General features: G+C 43.1%; 5 protein-coding genes and 1 long non-coding RNA gene across 6 annotated transcripts; 3 read left to right on the plus strand and 3 right to left on the minus strand.

The window, feature by feature from the left end:
• Positions 1-840: 840 nt before the first annotated feature.
• LOC146443642 (uncharacterized) lies at positions 841-2,796 on the minus strand. The gene is made up of 2 exons (XR_014848853.1): positions 2,725-2,796; positions 841-1,226 (listed from the first exon to the last, which is right to left on the minus strand). It is a non-coding gene; the product is annotated as an uncharacterized LOC146443642 (long non-coding RNA).
• A 5,650-nt stretch (positions 2,797-8,446) lies between these two features.
• Positions 8,447-10,028, plus strand: LOC146443643 (histone H1-like). Its single transcript, XM_085047718.1, has one exon. The coding sequence runs from the start codon at positions 8,496-8,498 to the stop codon at positions 9,153-9,155; it is 660 nt and encodes a 219-aa protein (XP_084903844.1). The 5' UTR covers positions 8,447-8,495; the 3' UTR covers positions 9,156-10,028.
• A 63-nt stretch (positions 10,029-10,091) lies between these two features.
• Positions 10,092-10,662, minus strand: LOC146443644 (histone H2A-IV). Its single transcript, XM_085047741.1, has one exon. The coding sequence runs from the start codon at positions 10,549-10,551 to the stop codon at positions 10,162-10,164; it is 390 nt and encodes a 129-aa protein (XP_084903867.1). The 5' UTR covers positions 10,552-10,662; the 3' UTR covers positions 10,092-10,161.
• Positions 10,663-10,727: 65 nt separating this feature from the next.
• Positions 10,728-11,491, plus strand: LOC146443645 (histone H2B 1/2/3/4/6). Its single transcript, XM_085047753.1, has one exon. It carries the CDS (start codon positions 10,898-10,900, stop codon positions 11,276-11,278), a length of 381 nt encoding a protein of 126 aa, XP_084903879.1. The 5' UTR covers positions 10,728-10,897; the 3' UTR covers positions 11,279-11,491.
• Positions 11,492-18,202: 6,711 nt separating this feature from the next.
• LOC146443646 (histone H2A-IV) lies at positions 18,203-18,730 on the minus strand. The gene has a single exon (XM_085047771.1). The coding sequence runs from the start codon at positions 18,705-18,707 to the stop codon at positions 18,318-18,320; it is 390 nt and encodes a 129-aa protein (XP_084903897.1). The 5' UTR covers positions 18,708-18,730; the 3' UTR covers positions 18,203-18,317.
• Positions 18,731-19,008: 278 nt separating this feature from the next.
• LOC146443647 (histone H2B 1/2/3/4/6) lies at positions 19,009-19,469 on the plus strand. Its single transcript, XM_085047782.1, has one exon. It carries the CDS (start codon positions 19,045-19,047, stop codon positions 19,423-19,425), a length of 381 nt encoding a protein of 126 aa, XP_084903908.1. The 5' UTR covers positions 19,009-19,044; the 3' UTR covers positions 19,426-19,469.
• Positions 19,470-20,042: the final 573 nt, after the last annotated feature.

The following is a 20,042-nucleotide window of genomic DNA, read 5'->3' on the forward strand; positions in this document are numbered from 1 at the left end:
TAACCGCGCGGCGGCTTTTATATGCTGGGAGCCGACCTGTTTGGGAGCAGGGGCGGGCACGGCGGGCTGGGGCTGGGCCTGAGCCTCCGCCCCTCTCTCCTCTCGCGGCACCTCCCCGGAGCCCCGGCACTCCTCCGCCCCTCTCCCCGCCTCCTCTCTGCCCCTGCCTCGCTCGTAGTCCCCCATTCCCCCGGTTACACCGAACCGATTTTCCCGCATCTTCCCCCTCCTGCGGGCCGAGGACGCAGAAACCCTTTTTATTCCTGATGGTGCGACACTACCATTGCGCAGGGAGCTGGTGGCCTTTAGGCCTCTGCGTATCGTTGTTAAAGCCATGCTGACCATGTTTTCTCAGTTGTATTCAGGGATTTACTACACTGACAAACATCTGATAAATGTAACAACTCTATGGTAAGTTTCGTGATGTTAGGGTAATATTTGTCTTATGTACTATGAAGCATGAGGAAAGTCATGCCTGAGTCCACCTTAGACCAGAAACAAACGTGTATTTTTCTAGAAGCTGGCCATGCATGGGTCGCATAATGTAGCATCAATAGTGAATCCACATAGGGCTTTTCAGCATACAACTGGAGAAGTTCCTTTATTTTCTATCCTAGTGTCTCTTGTGTTTGCTTCACATTCACCCTTTATTTTCTATATCTAATGTTTGCTTCACAATAAATCCCTGACATCCTGGTGAGATACAAAAAGCATTATATTTCTTTTAAGGTAATTGCTTCTTACTGGATGCAAATTAATAACATATGTCATGTTTACAACAAAAATGGCTATGCCAGCCATGGTCCTGTGTACCCCCATGTTTTCAAAGGCTTGACACAATTCTGAGTGCATACTCTTTCTTTAATGTAATGTTTTCCTTTCACAAGTGTATGTTGCAAGTGATGACATTTCTCTCTGTTATTTTGGTACAATGTCATGACTTTTCAATCCAGGCCTCCTTTATGTTGGCTATGCCTGCAGTCCTCCTATTTGTAGCTTAGGGCCCACTGGGTCTATGAAAATAACATAATTCCAATATAGACAATTTGCCTGTGCTTATCATGGCTGAATAGACACATCATTACTCTCAGAGGAAAGTTCTTCGAGGTGAAGGGCTCAGAGAGATCTCTGTGAACTCTTGCAACCCGTTTTCTCATTGACTCTGTTATTTTTTTCTGCCTCTGTCACAGTGACTCCAGGAGGGTAATTCTGACAGTGATGGGGGTCTAAAAATATAAAGGTGAAGTAATTGTTTCACAGAATTTTTCAGCTCAGATCTTTTATATAAGAATGTCTCAGCCTGGCCCTGAAGACTTATGATTCCTTTTTATCTCTTCTTTCAAATTACTTTCCATTCCCTCTGTTTCACATATATTGTCTTCATCACTCTTCAGCTCTTCAACAGGGAAGGATATTCAGTTTACTCTCCTTGCTGGTTGCCATTTGGTTCTACTTCATGTGTGTTTTTCAAGCAGCATTTTATAACACAGGCACACACTAAGGACACCTAACCATGTATTTATTTAATTTTACACTGTGAAAGGGATAGAGTCCATGCAGTACACATGTCCATCACTTATTTGTCTACCACTCCCACTCGCCTATTCCTCAACCTTTTATGATTTGTAATGCTAAAGCAAAATCCTAAAACATGAAAAATATTTTGTCTAGAGAAAGTAACTCAACTTTGTATTGTGCTAAAAACAAAAAGAAAAATCCATTCACATCTCCCCAGTTCAGACATCTCCTCTGAGTCAGTGAGTCCCTGGCCTACAAATCACTGAAACCTAAGGAACCACTTTGATGAGATTATCAGCTATTGTTCTTACCCTCTTTATTAACTAGCCTCTGTCACAGCTAAGATATTGGCTCAGAATGAAGTTTCCTGTTAAAAACTCAGTTCTGCCACTGTTACAATCTTGTGTCCAGAATGCAATTCAAAGACAGTAGAATCTCAAGACTGTCCTGCTTGTATTGCCCATTAATTTCTTCTCGTTCTGGAGTCCTACTGATAGGACTACATTAAAAACCAAATTTTATTACTACACTGTGTATTCTTCTTCAGAGCTCTCCCAGATTTATAGCTTATGTGTTCCTAATACCAGCCTGATAGAGCTTGTGTGTCCCTCAGATTAGATTTGAAATGATCATAACAAGATGACCCTGCTGCCCTAGGGAAAAGTGACCAAAAAAACCCAAAAGCAAAAACAATCTTACAGCTAAGACCATTCACCACATAAGGACAATAAGAACATGTTTTAAAATGAAAAAAAGAAAAATCTAAACCCAAAGAGACTTGAAGATTAAGAACCCTTTTTTTTTCATTAGTGTCACATGCAAACAAAAAGTCCTGTTTTCATTCACTGATGTGGCTGACAGTGATAACCTTTGAAAGCCTTTCCACATACTCCAGCATGCCAAGGCCTGTTTTCTTCTAAAGAATTCATAAAACAAGCACAGATTACAATTTTGCCTCCACTTAGGCTTTTCTTTTTTTTTCCTTTTTCTTTTTCTTTTTCTTTTTCCAGTGAAGTTTTTTATAAAAATGAGCATGCCTTAGATCCAGGCAATGAACATTAGAATTACTCAAATAATCACCTTACTGATCAGCAGGCCCCTTTCTCAACAGCTTTGAGTAATTTCGGCTATTAAATTTCATTGTACCTGTCTCATTTGAGACCAATCTGAGCAAACTCAAAGCCCAGTCGGTTTCTTTTTACTTACCCCCTCCATACAGCTGATGTCTGCTGATCCCTGCTCCTAGTTGCTCAGTGCTGGCATTCTGTGCTAGTCTTGTTAAGCACATAATAACATGTAATTGTTCTGAACTACAAACCTCAAACAGCATACAAAAGTTAAAGTTGGTATTCTATTCTCTATTTCAAAACCAAATCAACAAAATCTTGACTGCATTTTCAGTTTCGAGGCAGAAAAAAAAACTGTGCCAGAAAGATCAAGATTTTGTTTTAATACACTCACTAGAGAAGTCAATCCTTTCTGGGACCAATGCAAATTGCAGGCAAAAGAGATTAAATATATTCCTCCTGAGTGTGCCCAAACTGTATATATATAATCACATGAGCCTCTAAAGCCACATTCCTGGGTTCCTAACTGTATGACAGAAGTGACGAGTTGCTGATCTCATTCATATATTGTGGGGAAATTCAGGCACCAGAAAGCCCTTCCATTGCCCCTGGGAATCTGGACAACACACTGACATGAGATTGTGCTACTCTGGCATCAGACCATGGACTGCACAACTGCAAAGCATCTACTGTGAAAACATGAACTACAGCACAACATTTACACAGTGAACAACTCCTCAGAACTTTTTTGTCCCCTTCTATGGGAAAACAGCCAGCCTATACAGCTAGCACCCAAATTCTTCCTTGCAAGACTCCTGCTCTAGAAGATGGCACAAACAGCCTTGTCTAAAGCCAGCACCTGCTTCACCTTTATACCTCTGATGAATAACAGAAAGGCAGCAGCACTAAGGAGAGCACCTCTGCATGGTGTTACACAGTGTTCTGCCTCTTAGCCTACATTATGCCTGGCTGCCATTGTCAGTGCCTGTGTGGAAAAAAAAAATGAGCTGCCTGGTGATCCAAATTTACCTGGAAACATCAGTGTCTGGGGTGTCAACAGCCAGGGAGATGGCAGATTGCAGACCAGCTGTGCACAATGTGTCCAAGGATACTTTGTCCCTCCACAGGTTCCAAACACGTTTATGGCTGGAATGGGAAGTGACATTTAGATTCATCATATTGCTTCCTCCCTCATACCAGAAGTCACAGACAGCATTGTCACACAAGCAGGGGAGTGTGGAGGGCAGAAAACACACAAGTGCTGTGGTGTTGCGGGGAGGAAGAGAGTTGCTCAGCATCATGCTGTATGAACTGCTCACTAGGCTGAGCAGCCAGGATTCCCTGCTGATGGAGAGGTTGCTATGAAAAGACAATGTGGTGGTCTACTTTCTGGGTGGAATTCACCCATAAATGCAGGTCAAAGCAAGGCAATCTCGATTCATGAGGAGGCAGTTTCTTTGGGGAGCCACAGCTGATGGAGCCTCTGTTAATGTTGTTTACCTTTGATGGACAGATTATCTCAGGGTCTGAGAGGTCCTCAATCTCCTACTGATGACTATATTCAAACCATGCCAGGATGGTCCAGAACACAATTTTTCAAGTGGCTTGGATTAGTTTTAGAAGACCAAATTACTTTAAGACATAAATAATTCTATTCTTTGATATCAAACTATCTCAGGACATTTTCATTGTGTGCAAAAAGAGTAAAAATGCAATAATGTGATAAACACACAGAAAGTAAAGAACAAAGTCTATATTTTTTCCCACATTAGCTGTTCTCAGAAACCTTTTGGCTCCATGCATTTTTGATGTCATTTTTTTGTTGTTGTTGTTTTGTTTTGGGTTTTTTGGGGCTTTTTTTTGTTTGTTTCCTGGGAAGGATTCCCTTCTCAGTGCCTCCCAACTATCCAGGTTTCGGACTATAGATTTTCAACTGCCAAATTACATGCCATAGCAATGAAGAAGGGAGGCCACAACAGGTGCCCCAGCCCTAAACCAAGGGTACAGGGAGGAGTGCACAACATTCCAGGAAGCTGAGTCCATGGGGACAGTCATTTGCTGCCCTACCCTATTTATTCTGCTCCCTACAGATGCTCACCCAAACACTGAATTTCAAAGGCCTTATGTGACCTCAGTATACTTGGGAGCCTTAACAGCAACAGCAGCAGCTACACTAGTATTATGTAAGCAGAGGCTTGTTTTGCTGAGCTGCACCAAGTTTGTAGTTCGGTAGGTATCACTTTAAAATTCCTTAGCTAAGTGTTAAAAGTTGCTAAACTGTGCTGGCTGGTTGGATCAGACAAGTGTTATTACATTTGTAACTCAGATGAAAGATGAAGTCACTGAGGGCAAGTAAGGCATGGGTGTAACACTGTAATAGGAGTGTAATCATGGTTGCAGCGAGCATTTATACCTCTTTCCTGTGGACCATGTATGTGGGAATGCAGCACACAATGTAAAGGCCCTCACCTAAATCTCTCTGGAAATCGCCATGTGAAGCAAGGAAAGGGGCTCTGGTGCCCGAATGGAACAGCTGTACTTCCTCCAGCTGTGTGAGAATGACTGACCACAGCCCTCAGCTCCAGCAGGCAGAGCAGCCCATTAGCCACATTTGTGTGGCTCACTCTCATGCTAATGCCTCCTCACAAAATTGCTTGAGAACTACTGTGCTACTTCTCCTTATTGCAAACATACCTAAATATAACCCACAGCTTATTTTCGTAGGAACAAGTATTGTCAGGTCCTAAACTGGAGATGGGAACGTTTGATAGCTCTCAGGGGTAGTGCCAGCCCTTGGCTGTGCTTCCTGTCTCCTTGCTTATGCCAAGAGGTCTTAATAGATAACTGCAGAAATTGGATAGATTTGGGTATCAGAAGGGAGGCAACTTGCAGTGAGGGCTCAGATTGCAATCTTGTGCAATCTTATGATGTAGTGTGGCCAGTTTGTGATGAGGTGCCCATAGGGTGAGAAGGATTGAAGTCATTCATATGGAGTAGACATCACAGTGGTGCCTTCTCCAGAAGTATCTCTGGAGATCCTGATACTACTTTCCTTCTCTTTTAAGTAATAATGAATTCTACCTCCCTTCAGATTCACTGGGAAAACTGAACTGCATGTAACAGTCTATGTAGTGTCTTCTCAAAGTAATTTTTTCCACAATATCCTGTATCTAAAACGGGATTATTTCCCTTCCTCATTTGCTCAGATGGAGGTAAAACTCGCACTTCTGCCTTTTAGGGAATCCTTCACCACATTTTTTCTTTGCCTGAGCACATCTGTTCATTCTTTTTTAACTATGTGGTCTGACTGCAGAGCAGCTCTTTTAAAAATTGCCAAATACATCTTAAATTTCCAAAATATTGTTTCTGCATGTATTTCTTTCACAAGAAGAAGAATACATGTTCCAGGCAGCAATTCTACATCATTAAGTTGGTTATGTCTTTGCTGCAAAACCATAAAAAAAAAAAAAAATCATAGCTTTTCTCTCTGTCATGAAATTCCTGAAGTTACTTCAGTTTAAGTTACTAGGTTGTTGTAACTGACACAGACCAGAAGCTGACAAATATATACACTTTGTAGTCCTTTTTGGAAATGGGGAAAGGGTAGCAACTTCTGGGAGAAAAGCCAGGCAGAAAACTGCAGTAGTGACCATTTTAGCCACCTCAATTTTAGCCACCAACAAATGTGAATGAACACTCTGTGAAGCCACAAATGAGAGCTGGAATATTTAAATTTCCTCCAGTGAAGGAGTAAATATGTTCAAAATAACAACAATAAGCAACTATGAATTTTTCATTTTGCTGACATGTTACTCATGGTCTGTGCTTTTCCTCTGTCTATATGCAATGAAGTCTCTAGGCAACTGCTAAATTCCATCTCTTCCCAGCAATTGATACCTTATTCTACTATGTAGTCAAATAAATGGAAAGGTCCATTCATTAATTTACATACACAGAAAAAAGGCTTAGAAACATTTTAATTTAATTTGGCAGTTTCTGGAGGTATATCTGCAATACCCATATCCACCCCAATTCATTTAATCCCTGTATCCTTATCTTATGTTACATACTATTGCCAAACAGGACCTTGAAAGTCACAATTTGATGAGCTCTTTTCTCAGTTATTTTCCCTTTAAAGCATTACAGAACTCAGGTGCAATCTTACTGCAACCTTTTTTTTGGGTATTATATCCTTATGGGGTGGAGGTCACAATTTTTCCCTTCATTGTATTTAATCATAGTTTCACATTCCCTGAAACACAATTTTACAGCAAGCTAAAATCTCTCATATACATTTTAATATTTACAGAACAGCCATTGTAAATTAAACCACGAGGCAGAAATAGAATTATAATTCTCTAGAACAACGAATCATACAATCTGAATTTCTGGTTGCTAGTGAATACTGCATTCACATTATATGTTACATCAGTTAATACCAAAGGGCTGGCTGTAGTATAGTCTTTGTGATTCTTAAATAAGTACAAAAGTCAATGGTAATACACTTTTTTCATAATCAGTTATAGATTAATGAAATATTATTCCAGAGTTCTGTTCTGTTCAGCATATTACACCATCTCTAACCAGCTATCAGTATTGATTGATTCCTTCCTGGTTCTTTAGGAATGACCTATGGCCTACCTCTCCCCTTGTTAAAACTCAGGTTATCACAAAGTGCTCTAGTTTTTGCCATAAAAACATTTCCTTATTTCAGTGATGGTTGTAAAATGCAAATGTAAATGTAATAATTAGGTAGGTTTTATTTAGAGTGGGAAGAGGATTCAGAATTCAGAGGCTTTAGCTAAACCTTTTGTAGCCACATTCTGTGAGATACATAAAACAATCCAAACAGTAATATGGTTTACAATTCTACTACTTTTAGAGAAAATATATAACAAGATAATACTCTTTGGGAACAAAGAGCATAGTTAGTAAACTGCTATGCTAGTCCTTGCAAATCTTAAATCACCAGAGACAAAGATAATTTCCATAAACATCACCAGAAGTTTAGGAGATTGCTTTCTTTTACAAAGCTGCAGTTTTGTAACATAAGGTAATAAATGACTATTTACTTCAAATTAAAATAGAAAATGAAAAGCAGATAGCTTGATTTACTTAATAATTGGTCGAAAAATTCATGTGGAAAACAAACAAAAAGAAAACACCCCACATAGGGCAGCAGGGTAACTTTGCCTCCCTTGTACTGAAATTCCAGGAAGGCAAAATAAACCAACTGTATGTTCATAAACCTCCAGATAATAACAAAATTGCTTATGTTTCTATAGAAAGTGAAATAGAAGGCTGTACGAGACACTATTTCACTAGACTTTAGCGTTTTAGGAGGTAAAACACATGGTCAAAGGAACCGGTTCTTAATCCATATTCAGAGCTGAAAAAGGAGTTTGTGTTACTTCCTCCTCTTCAAAATCAATTTAAACTGTCAAAATAGCTTTAAATCGTTAGATTTCAACTTTGACCCCAAGAAAACCCTCTAAAGAATCAGACTGAGTTGTTGCTGCAACATTTATGTCAAAAGGAAATTTTTAATTTGCAATGAAAAACAAAAGTTTCTCCCTTCAGAGGTCTCTCCAGCAGCAGCACACGGGATTTATCGCCTCTCCTTAAACTCAAATCGCGTGTTTGCCGCAGGAAACTCTCCCGAACGCAAGTACCTGCTCTTCTCCCCCCTCACCGGGGAAACCGGGCAATTTGGTCGCAGAAATTCCGAGGAAAATACACTTTTGTTAGTCCAAAGAAACACAAATCGAGCACACCGAAGGGCTCCCCGGCCGTGCAGCGGGGCGGGCTCTGCAACCCACCAATCACCGCTCGGCTCAGCTCTAAAAATACGAGCATCTGACCCGGGCCAGCCCAATTGTGTTCGCCTGCTCCGCAGAGGAAGCCGCCGCGATGTCCGAGACCGCTCCCGCCGCCGCCCCCGATGCGCCCGCGCCCGGCGCCAAGGCCGCCGCCAAGAAGCCGAAGAAGGCGGCGAGCGGCTCCAAAGCCCGCAAGCCCGCGGGGCCCAGCGTCACCGAGCTGATCACCAAGGCCGTGTCCGCCTCCAAGGAGCGCAAGGGGCTCTCGCTCGCCGCGCTCAAGAAGGCGCTGGCCGCCGGCGGCTACGATGTGGAGAAGAACAACAGCCGCATCAAGCTGGGGCTCAAGAGCCTCGTCAGCAAGGGCACGCTGGTGCAGACCAAGGGCACCGGCGCCTCCGGGTCTTTCCGTCTCAACAAGAAACCCGGAGAAGTGAAGGAGAAAGCTCCCAAGAAGAGAACTGCTGCAGCCAAGGCCAAGAAGCCGGCGGCTAAGAAGCCCGCCAGTGCTGCCAAGAAGCCCAAGAAGGCAGCGGCGGTGAAGAAGAGTCCCAAGAAGGCTAAGAAGCCGGCAGCCGCAGCGGCCAAGAAGGCAGCCAAGAGCCCCAAGAAAGCCGCAAAGGCAGGCCGGCCCAAGAAAGCAGCGAAGAGCCCGGCTAAGGCAAAGGCAGTGAAGCCCAAAGCAGCCAAGCCCAAGGCAGCCAAACCCAAAGCGGCCAAGGCAAAGAAAGCGGCGCCCAAAAAGAAGTAAATCGTTCCAGAAGAGTTTTGCTCTACAGATTTTGTTATCCAACGGCTCTTTTAAGAGCCACCCACATTTTCCCTAAAGGAGCTGATGCACCGATGTCGTCCGTAACCTGCAGTAAGGATCCAGTAATTCGTAAGTCTTCAAGAGGTCAATCGCGTCTTTTGTTTATTTTCTCTCTAGGATTTCCGAAACAAATGCTAACGAGCACGGTGTAGCGCGGCGGCTTTAGGGAAGTGTAGACTTTTTTTTTTCCTCCGAGTAATTACTTCGACTACCAGGAAACAATGTTTTATAATGATTTGATAAAAAATCGGATGTATGTTTTTTTAAAGATGTATTTTGTAACAAAATAATGCAATTGCCAGGCACGCTACTACTGAGCCATGTCTAATCTATTGTATTATTTCTCCTAAGGTATCTCCGTAAATGCCTTTGTCTGTGTGGGGGGGGAGGAGGAGAGGGTTTTCTTTACTGACACGAAAATAGCTCTGAGCTCTCCCAATCCTTTTGTTCCTGATAAGAAAGAAAGAGCTTTACGTATTGAAAAAGCCCGCCCTGCCCAAGGATTGGCCGGCGGAGATCCCGGCCTGCTGCCCTTCCCCCTCCCTCCCCGAAGACGATTACGCCTCTTATCTCCAGAACTGTGTCAGCCACTCGGAGAAGAAAGAGGCGGAAAAGGGGGGAGGGACGGGAACTCTCAACGAATAGTGTTCCTCTGTTCCCCGACATAAGAACTAAAAGGAAAATAACCCATACCACGACAAACTTACATGGGAAGGACATTTGGGCACGACTTTGACGAAAATATGAAATGCATTGCTATTATTTTTATGCCAAAAATACTGTTAATAAACAAGTGAACAAAAAAAGATAAAACTCGATTTTCGAGTAATCAATATAAAATGCCAGATTTTTTGATAACTCAGCTCTCTTAGGATATTGTGGGTGGCTCTGAAAAGAGCCTTTGGGTTTCTCCAGAAAAGAGAAGTGAGTCACTTTGCTTTTTCGCTCACTTGGCTTTAGCCTTGTGGCTGTCGGTCTTCTTGGGCAGCAGCACGGCCTGGATGTTGGGCAGCACGCCGCCCTGCGCGATCGTCACCTTGCCCAGCAGCTTGTTGAGCTCCTCGTCGTTGCGGATGGCGAGCTGCAGGTGGCGGGGGATGATGCGCGTCTTCTTGTTGTCGCGGGCCGCGTTGCCCGCCAGCTCCAGGATCTCGGCCGTCAGGTACTCCAGCACGGCCGCCAGGTACACGGGCGCGCCGGCGCCCACGCGCTCCGCGTAGTTGCCCTTGCGCAGCAGGCGGTGCACGCGGCCCACGGGGAACTGCAGCCCGGCCCGCGACGAGCGCGACTTGGCCTTGGCCCGCGCCTTACCGCCCTGCTTGCCGCGACCAGACATCTTCCCTCGCTCGCTCTCCTCCCGCAGGACCTGCAGCACAGCGGAGCAGAAACTCAGAGCTCCAGCTCCGCTCTCGCTTTAGTATCTCGTCCCTGCGCTGATAGGCTGAGAAATAGGTCTCGGTGGACAGCCAATGAGAAGGCGAATCGAATTCTGACCAATCAAACACGACTACTGGGGAGCGATGACGTGTTTAGTGGTCTGACCAATCAAAATGTGCACTGCCGATGCTACTCATTTGCATATGGGAGCTATAAATACGTGGCACGCAGCCGCTCTCCTTACTTCGCTCCCGGATTGCTCCTGAAGCGTATTTGTTGTTCGTAGGAGACAAGCAGAAATTGCCATGCCCGAGCCGGCTAAATCTGCCCCCGCGCCCAAGAAGGGCTCCAAGAAGGCGGTGACCAAGACGCAGAAGAAGGGCGACAAGAAGCGCAAGAAGAGCCGCAAGGAGAGCTACTCGATATACGTGTACAAGGTGCTGAAGCAGGTGCACCCCGACACGGGCATCTCGTCCAAGGCCATGGGCATCATGAACTCGTTCGTCAACGACATCTTCGAGCGCATCGCCGGCGAGGCGTCTCGCCTGGCGCACTACAACAAGCGCTCCACCATCACGTCGCGGGAGATCCAGACGGCCGTGCGGCTGCTGCTGCCCGGCGAGCTGGCCAAGCACGCCGTGTCCGAGGGCACCAAGGCTGTCACCAAGTACACCAGCTCCAAGTAAGGTGCTTTTGCAAATACCGTTTAACCCAAAGGCTCTTTTAAGAGCCACCCACTTTTTCCATAAAAGAGCTGAACAATCGAGTAAGGTAAAATACCTTTTAAAAGTCTTTCTTTGGAATCTTACCTTTAAGGAGCGCTTTCATTGTTTTGGGCTTTTTTTAGCTGTCTTCTTATATCTTATTCTGCTAAAATGCTGCTCCAGTTTTCTGTGTTTATGAGAACTTACTAGCTACACAATAAATCAACAATGTATTTTTTTTTAATTGGGGGCTTAGTATGTTTTTTTTTAGGTGATACTGGTTTTTCTTTATGGTTCCTACAATTTTCATTATCGTGTTATACACGAGCAAAATCTTACTATTGAGCTTTTACATATTACATGTGTTGTAAAATAAAGGATAGAAATATTTCTGAATTTTTCTAGTCGGGAAAGAATCGAAATTATGACTGAATACTTAGCCATGTGCTGCACTGCTATAGTATGATCTATCACTTGTGGTGCTCGGTCTTTGGGGGTTTTGTTTTTGTGGCAGAATTAAGAGGTGAGTTCACTGCACTGCACTATAAAATAATTTATTTTGCAACAAGTGACATTTATCTTAAGCTCTTACTACTAACCCAGTGATCAGTACAACTCAGAAGTACTTTCTAAAATCATTTATCTTCGCCATTTATCTTAATAATTCTACTGTTCATGTGTTTGGTTGTTTTGGTTTTTTTTTTTTTACAGTAACTTGATCAGCTTCTCCTCTTGACTGCTTTAGGTTCCTCTTGCAACTAAGGAAAAATGTGTAGATTAATTTTTTTTCAAACCTATCTGACCCTTTCTGCACTTATCTGTCACTAATTGTATTACACCTATTAAATACTAAGACAGTAGCAACTCTGGGCTGTCTTTGCAAGGTATCAGTTTATCAGCTACTAATTAGTCTCAAACTGTAGGCTTACTGAATCACTCCATCACATTCTTGGATAATTACATGCCACCATGGATGCAGATAAAAGCCATTATCACTTTCAAACAGGATCTGAATAATTCTAAATGTCAAGTATATATTGTGAACTACTGAATATACTTAATTCATACGGGGACTACAGAATCACAAGTCAGCTCTCCAGTGCTGACTTGATTATTTTTTGGTATACAGGTAACGAGACAGGCACCAGATCTCTTGTAAATCTGCCACCTATTACCTAATGAAAGTTCATTTCAATTTGAAGGGTTCTGGGGACTTCTCAGATTGGATTTCAGATAACCAGTGGGAAGAAGCATTCTCTGTACTCTTCACCAGCTTGAAATGGTATTTTGCCGCCTCTCCAAGTGTTTAAGTGCAAACTCTGAAACATAGATTTCTTTTTCTCCCCGCCTGTATATATCTAATACCTTAAAATAATAATAAAACCTGGGGTAGCCCAGTTTCTAGGCTTTTTAAAGAGTACCTGGGTCACTAGAACAGGATCATATCAGCACACAGAAATGCTCATATTTTGGCAGTGAAGGTGATCACCAGAAGAATTTGTCAGTGGCTATTCTGTATAACCAGTCATGTAAAAATACTGTAGTTCAAACAAGAGTCATCATGGGACAGCCCTGCTGCCTGATTTGAGGTAGGAGATCAGTGATGCCTTTTGGCCTCGGAGCTCAGAAGTGCTCATTTTACATTTTACATTTTACCTTTCCTGGCTTTGCATGCTCTGTGTTGCACACTTCATTAGCAGCTGTCACAGAAATTCAGAGGATTCTCTTTTTTTAGTAGATTGTTTCAATATGTGAAACTGTTTCTAGGCCCGTGAAATTCTTCACTCAACAGAAAGCAAAATGTTACAGATAGTTTCTTTCAATTTCAGCATGAATGATGAGGCAAAACTAAGGGGCTATAATGTGAACAGAGAATTTGACATCAGATTTGATTGTAACACAACTCTTATTTTTTTAAGTGTTGAGAAGTGAAAGTCTCTGAACTGACAAAGAGCTACTACCATGGAACCTTTTTCATACTTGGTTTTTTTCACCAGAGGTAAAGTAGTGGGATTTAAGCTCAGCAAAAATAACAAACATAAAAATTTAATGCCGCAATAAGACTAACATTCAAAACCACTAGTGCAAATAGTGTGAATGTAAAATCATATGACAGCTCATTCTTCCATCATTCATGTCTTTTACTGTTCTTTCCTATTTATTTAAAAGCAGTGCTCTTTTGTATTTTTAAAGGTGCTCTACCCAGATGACATCACCCAGCAACATTAAGATGGGACAGGGTTCAAATACATCATCCTGGTACAGCAGTTATTTTTACGGAATAATGAAGTTAGTAGCCTTCATAGAAAGACATATATCATCTCTAGGGAGCCATGCCTACAGTAAAATTTATGTTTGTTCAGCATCACGTTTTTTTTTTTAAAAAAGCACCCTCTGCTTTTATTCCTGCAAGAGTGAAATACAGCAGCTGGGAAAACAAATAACTGTAGTCTCTAGTTAACTGACTGAACAGTGAATCAGAAATGACAAATAAACACCATATACCTGGACCAAAACCTAAATAAATCACATTGACTGTATCAATTTTTGGGATTTTTTTTTTTTGTGTGTGTTTTTGGGGTGGGGGGGTTGGAGGTTTTTTGTTTGCAATATCTGCATACAAATCTAATTTTTTAAAATGGCCACACATTGTAATTACTTGACACACAGCGCAAATTATTGCAGTGTTAGTTTCCCAGAGACATTCTTTTCCATTTTAAATAAAAAAATTACCATTGCAGGAGAAAGTATTGACTGCAACTAGGAAAAAATAATTATTCTCAACACCTTGATGTAATGTTTTTGGCCAGTGATGAAAATCTGTGAAGGTCAGATTTTAAATGGAAAAAATCAAGACCAGGTCCCGAAAACCTGCTCTCAGGATTGTGTCTTTCAATGAACAGCAAAGCTCAAGACATAATACAAATGTCACAGGAGAATGGGATTGAAAGTAGATGGGAATGCAGCTGGGAACTTCTCCCTTTCCATCTCACACACCTGCAAGGAAGGAAGAAGCCTTATAATGCACAGGGGAAGCTCTTTCCTCAAGGAATGGGGTCACAGAACAGAGGCCCATGTAGGTGGAAAAGTTATTTTTAGTTTTGGGTTAGGTTTCTTTCATGGCACAAATAACTAAATTATTTGACAGCAGTCCTGATGAAGTAGCTGTTCCTTGTCAAAAATGATAGTAGGTATTAATCCCAAAGGTTCATCCTTTCATTTGTAACACTGAAAACCCAGGAAGCAATTCTGGACATATTTCCATTTACAACTAGAAAATAAGTGGATTGAAAAGAGTTACAGAACAGATTGGAATTTCAATCTCACCTAAAATCCACACCCTTTCTTTACTGGTAGTCCTACTTATATTGCATAGGGGTTTTTTTTTGGTTTTTTGTTCTTTTTTACTTGTAAAGGTCATAGAAAAATGGAAGCAATAATTCCTGCAATAAGAGGAGAGCACACACAGAGAGTTATATCTGAAATTTCAGACTTCAGACGGAGTAAAGAATATTGACCTGCCTTTGTGCAACATCAGAGCTGTGAAGAAATGCACATATCTCTGGTATTCATCTTCTTTTCCTTTTGTAGCAAGAAGCAGCCACTGCAAGAGTAAACAATCTGAACACTCCACATGATCAAGTTGGGTTTTTTTTTCCTTATTCTCTGGGGACACAGCAGAATGTGTTACAAACACAGGTTAGTGTCTTTAGTATCCCAGTTAGAAAAGAGGACAAAAATTACCCTAGGAATGGCATAGCCCCAAATCTTTCTATACATCAAAATATGTCTTTAAAGAGAGGTGCCTCCACTTGTGCTCCAAGCATCAGCAGACTGCACCGAGTGCATCACAGGCAAACCTGAGTGCCTGGACTCAGCTCAGCTGGCCCAGGAAGCCAAATTTATCTGAGTCAGTTCCCCTGTCTGCTTGTGGAAGCTTTGGAAATTGCTGCTACAAAACCCATGAAAGAAGTGAAATGGTTACATTTCACAGGCATAGGTAGCTGCTGGAGTTTTAGCTTTAACTGATACTTAAATGTTATGCAAAACCTCACAGGATGTGTATGTGTTGTACTTCAGACTTGCCATAGCAGCTTTGGTTGTGCATTGACAGGAAAACAATACAAAAATGGGGGTTTCCAGAGCATTGATAAGGGCAATCAGGGTGAGTAATCCTTCTCCTAACACAATTAGGCCAGGTAAATCTACTCTTCATTTTTACAGTATTTTCCACCTGAGAACATTTGCATGGGAGATTATATTTCTCACCAGGAAATGACACAGGGTGTAAAGAACCGGGGGAAACTGAAAAAATACTGGGATTAATTAACAGTATTTATCTGAATTAAATAATGTCCACTCTTCTGCTTTACCCTATGTGTTTGTTTCTCGACAATGGAAGAGTAAAAAAATACTTTATTTGGGAGGTGGGGGGGGGAAGTTAAGAGAAATACCTTGTTCCTGGATTTAAAAATCCAGGGCCCTGCTCTGTCCTTCCAGGACATATCCAAAGCTTTCCTTTGCCTTCCCCACACCCCGAAACACCTCCATTCCCACTGCAAAGTCTTGCTCTGTTACCCCACCATTTCCCTCCTCCTGGAGGTGGATTAATCCTTCAATCACCGTCCCTGGCTCCGGACAGGGAGCAGGAAAATATCTGCTTGTCACGACTGGATCATCAAATCCAAAGGGTTTTATCGTCTCTGGAGAAATGATGGTTCCTGGTGGGAACCTTCCACTCTGTAACTCGCTCCTGCCTGCTGTATTCATGCAGCAATGAGAACAACTCAGCTTCAGCCGAGCTCTTCTCTTCAACGTGCCCAGATGAAACTTGTGCAATTAAATCACAAAACACACAACAAAATAAAAAAAATAAAACAAACAAACCAACCAAAAACCCCACAAAACAAAACCAAAAAAAATCAAGCACGGGGGGTGAAGAGGGACGTGTAGTGATGGATGTGGGATGTGGGAGTGGGACAAGGCTGGCAGGGGAGGGTAGGGGGAAAATGGGGTGTTGGTGATGCTCTGCCTAGAGGTTTGTCCCGTCAGAGTTGCGAAGTGCTCCCATTAACACGAGCCCGAGGAGGCATTTTAACCTTCCTCTCCCGTTCTGCTGTTGCAAAAACAAGCTATTGTCAAAGATACCCGGGAGTGCATCTGTGCTGATGATAGGAGATTGCTGGTGTTCACACCATCATTAGGAAATACTTATGTTTTCAAAACCTGTCCGCCCACTTGCCCCGGTTTTGGAAAATCACATCTCTAAAGTATATTCACCAAAAATGTCTGGCTGTTCAATATACTTTCAAGGTCCTGCAGCCCTTCATAATTTAGACCTCATGTAGCCATATCTTTATTTTTTGGCTTTATTTCCCATACAGGTATTTCGAAACTAGAACTATATCATGACTAAACATATTCTTTAGCAGAAACAAAAAAAAGAGGAATTACAACAACAATAATTATTAATTATATTATCTTTTTTACTATTACCATTGGGCTCTTGATATCATAGCATACTTTTATAAGGGAAAGAGACCCATAAAATTTTTCTGTTGGAAGTCCACAAACCAGAATTTCAAACCACTCACAACATCGAGATGATGCACCCACGGTTTCTCCTAGAAGCCTTTCCGATTGTTTGCTACAATCCAATAATCAGATTGGATTCAGTTTCATTATATGGATAATGAAAGAATGACAGGACACAGATGGGAATGTAAAGCGCAAGCTTCCTTCCCCTGTGCAAGGGTGAATTTATCACCAACTCAGTATTAGGAAAATTCAAGTCAGTGAACACCGGGTCACAGATGTTAGCCCATATCTCTTTTTCCCTATAGTGGATGATAGAGATGGGGGGGAAAAAATGGTCATGTTGAAAACTGCTCCTCTTCCTTCAGTGCTACGAAATGCAAGACAGAGTCTCTAAGTCAGGAAGCTGCTGGCCTCTGCAGCCAAGAGCATGCAGGAGATGCTAAGGGAAAAATAAGCCAGGAGGAGCCCCACAAAAGCCAGAAGGAAATCAGAAGGCAGCAGGGCAGCACCAGACGAAAGAAACAAACTTTAAAGCAGCACTGACCTGCAGTAACTTTTTAAAGGACTCGCTTAACCCTAAAATTCTCCAGAAGTGCTGTCTGGAAATTCTCCACACCACAGGGAGAATAGGGCATGGATTCGGTGATCAGTGCAAGAAAAAAAAAAAAATGATAATGCTCTTTCCAGTGTAACACAGTGACCACCACTGTAGTGGCACATGACATCAGACCACTCCATGAGAACACTGACAGCTCTTCCCTGCCTGAAACCTTTTCCTGGTGTTCTACAATTCTGCTAAGGAAAGCCAGTGGAACTCTTTCATATCTGAGTGTTAAAATGCAGCAAGAATGGATCAGACAGGGGCCCAAGGCTAGAAACACCCCTCCTGTTGTGAAAGAATTCATTCAAGGTCACTGACATTACCGTGTGATTTTATTCAGGGCCTCATCTTTAGCATGCATGTTTTGTTCCCCTTCCCATTCTGCTTTCTCTGAAACAAGAGGGTGAAGTGATCAGCTCCTATTTAGTACCAAAGAGAACAGAAAATCCAGGTTGCTAATAAGACTTATAGGTACTGAAGAGAGTTCTTACAACAAAGTCAGAACTGGTTAGCCAGGACATGTGATATTTACACCACTATAAAACCCCTACTTACGACCACTAACGCATTGAAATTATCAGTGTTGTCAAACATAACTTTATTTTAGATAATTTAAAAATTATCAGAAGGCATAAAGGAGGACATTTAATCCAAGGTAAAAGCATAGGTTCTGAAATAAAACCCAACTTGCATTAGAACAACTTCTGTACAGAAACAGGCAGACTAGAATGGAGAATAGCATATTTTAAAAAATGGAAACGAGTAACTTATATGTTTCCGTTTGCATTCACTAGATTATCAAAACTGCAGTGACTCAACCCTTTATGACCAATGTGGGCGGCTCTGAAAAGAGCCTTTGTTTTAGTTAGCCTCAATAAACATTCACTTGGCTTTAGCCTTGTGGCTGTCGGTCTTCTTGGGCAGCAGCACGGCCTGGATGTTGGGCAGCACGCCGCCCTGCGCGATCGTCACCTTGCCCAGCAGCTTGTTGAGCTCCTCGTCGTTGCGGATGGCGAGCTGCAGGTGGCGGGGGATGATGCGCGTCTTCTTGTTGTCGCGGGCCGCGTTGCCCGCCAGCTCCAGGATCTCGGCCGTCAGGTACTCCAGCACGGCCGCCAGGTACACGGGCGCGCCGGCGCCCACGCGCTCCGCGTAGTTGCCCTTGCGCAGCAGGCGGTGCACGCGGCCCACGGGGAACTGCAGCCCGGCCCGCGACGAGCGCGACTTGGCCTTGGCCCGCGCCTTACCGCCCTGCTTGCCGCGACCAGACATCTCAGCGACAACAGCGATTCAGCAGCGATATCAGCAGCTCCGGTGACACGGAAGAGTTTGCAGAGTTGGTGCGAACCCTGCTTTATATACAACTCGGGATGATCGGCATTGCGTGTTCTGATTGGCTGAGAAAAAAGAACTGTTTCCACAGCCAATGAGAAGGCGAATCGAGACGCGTCCAATCGCGAGGCTCGGCGCTGGGCGAAGAGCCGAACGAGAGCCAATAGCGATGCGGCGCTGTCGGCAGAGCTGCTATAAAGCCGGCTGCCGCATCGGTGTCGCCGTTGTGTGTAGTTGGTTGTTTTATTGATTCAGTAAGAACCTTGTTCTTGCGGCCATGCCCGAGCCAGCCAAGTCCGCCCCCGCGCCCAAGAAGGGCTCCAAGAAGGCGGTGACCAAGACGCAGAAGAAGGGCGACAAGAAGCGCAAGAAGAGCCGCAAGGAGAGCTACTCGATCTACGTGTACAAGGTGCTGAAGCAGGTGCACCCCGACACGGGCATCTCGTCCAAGGCCATGGGCATCATGAACTCGTTCGTCAACGACATCTTCGAGCGCATCGCCGGCGAGGCGTCTCGCCTGGCGCACTACAACAAGCGCTCCACCATCACGTCGCGGGAGATCCAGACGGCCGTGCGGCTGCTGCTGCCCGGCGAGCTGGCCAAGCACGCCGTGTCCGAGGGCACCAAGGCTGTCACCAAGTACACCAGCTCCAAGTAAACGCCTTTTGCAAGTACCGTTTAACCCAAAGGCTCTTTTAAGAGCCACCCACCTTTTCAGTAAAAGAGCTTTAATTTCTTAGTTTCAACAGCACTTTTATTCTCAACATAATCGTGTGCTTGCTTGGAGATTAACCCCCCTGATTCATGTTGGTTTTGTGCGTGCTCTCTCCCCTCACATTCGTACAACACATAAATGCCATGTTTTCAAAGTGTCTTCAAGAATTTAATAGGAAAACTTTTTGTAGTCCTATGCTACATTAGTCTTCCCGACGTGAATGATAAAATTTGTTTAAAACATGCTCAGAATTATTAAACAGTTTCCTGGTATTTCGTTTTATTATGCTAAGAATCCTAATACTGGCTTGTTAATTGCTGCAGAACTGAATAGTGATTTCTTAGTGATTAGCAGTCTCTGCTGCCCCCTTATGAGTGTTTCGGAATTTTCTGTCACTTTTCGTTTTACAGCATGGGTTAAGACCTCAGGTTTAGATATGTAGGGAAAACTGATGAAAAACTGGTGCCAAGGGACATTATGCAAATGGGACTTGAAAGACTTAGAAGTTACATAAGTAGGACATATAGGACTGAAATTTAAATAATGGACACAAAATACGA

The sequence above is a fragment of the Lichenostomus cassidix genome, chromosome 1Aa (genome assembly GCF_008360975.1).
Source record: "Lichenostomus cassidix isolate B80296 chromosome 1Aa, HeHo_3.0, whole genome shotgun sequence".
Classification (NCBI taxonomy): domain Eukaryota; kingdom Metazoa; phylum Chordata; class Aves; order Passeriformes; family Meliphagidae; genus Lichenostomus; species Lichenostomus cassidix.

Excerpts from the sequence above, each read along its gene's own strand:
- LOC146443645 (XM_085047753.1), top strand. The coding sequence starts at position 10,898 with ATGCCCGAGCCGGCTAAATCTGCCCCCGCGCCCAAGAAGGGCTCCAAG.
- LOC146443646 (XM_085047771.1), bottom strand. The coding sequence starts at position 18,707 with ATGTCTGGTCGCGGCAAGCAGGGCGGTAAGGCGCGGGCCAAGGCCAAG.
- LOC146443644 (XM_085047741.1), bottom strand. The coding sequence starts at position 10,551 with ATGTCTGGTCGCGGCAAGCAGGGCGGTAAGGCGCGGGCCAAGGCCAAG.
- LOC146443643 (XM_085047718.1), top strand. The coding sequence starts at position 8,496 with ATGTCCGAGACCGCTCCCGCCGCCGCCCCCGATGCGCCCGCGCCCGGC.
- LOC146443647 (XM_085047782.1), top strand. The coding sequence starts at position 19,045 with ATGCCCGAGCCAGCCAAGTCCGCCCCCGCGCCCAAGAAGGGCTCCAAG.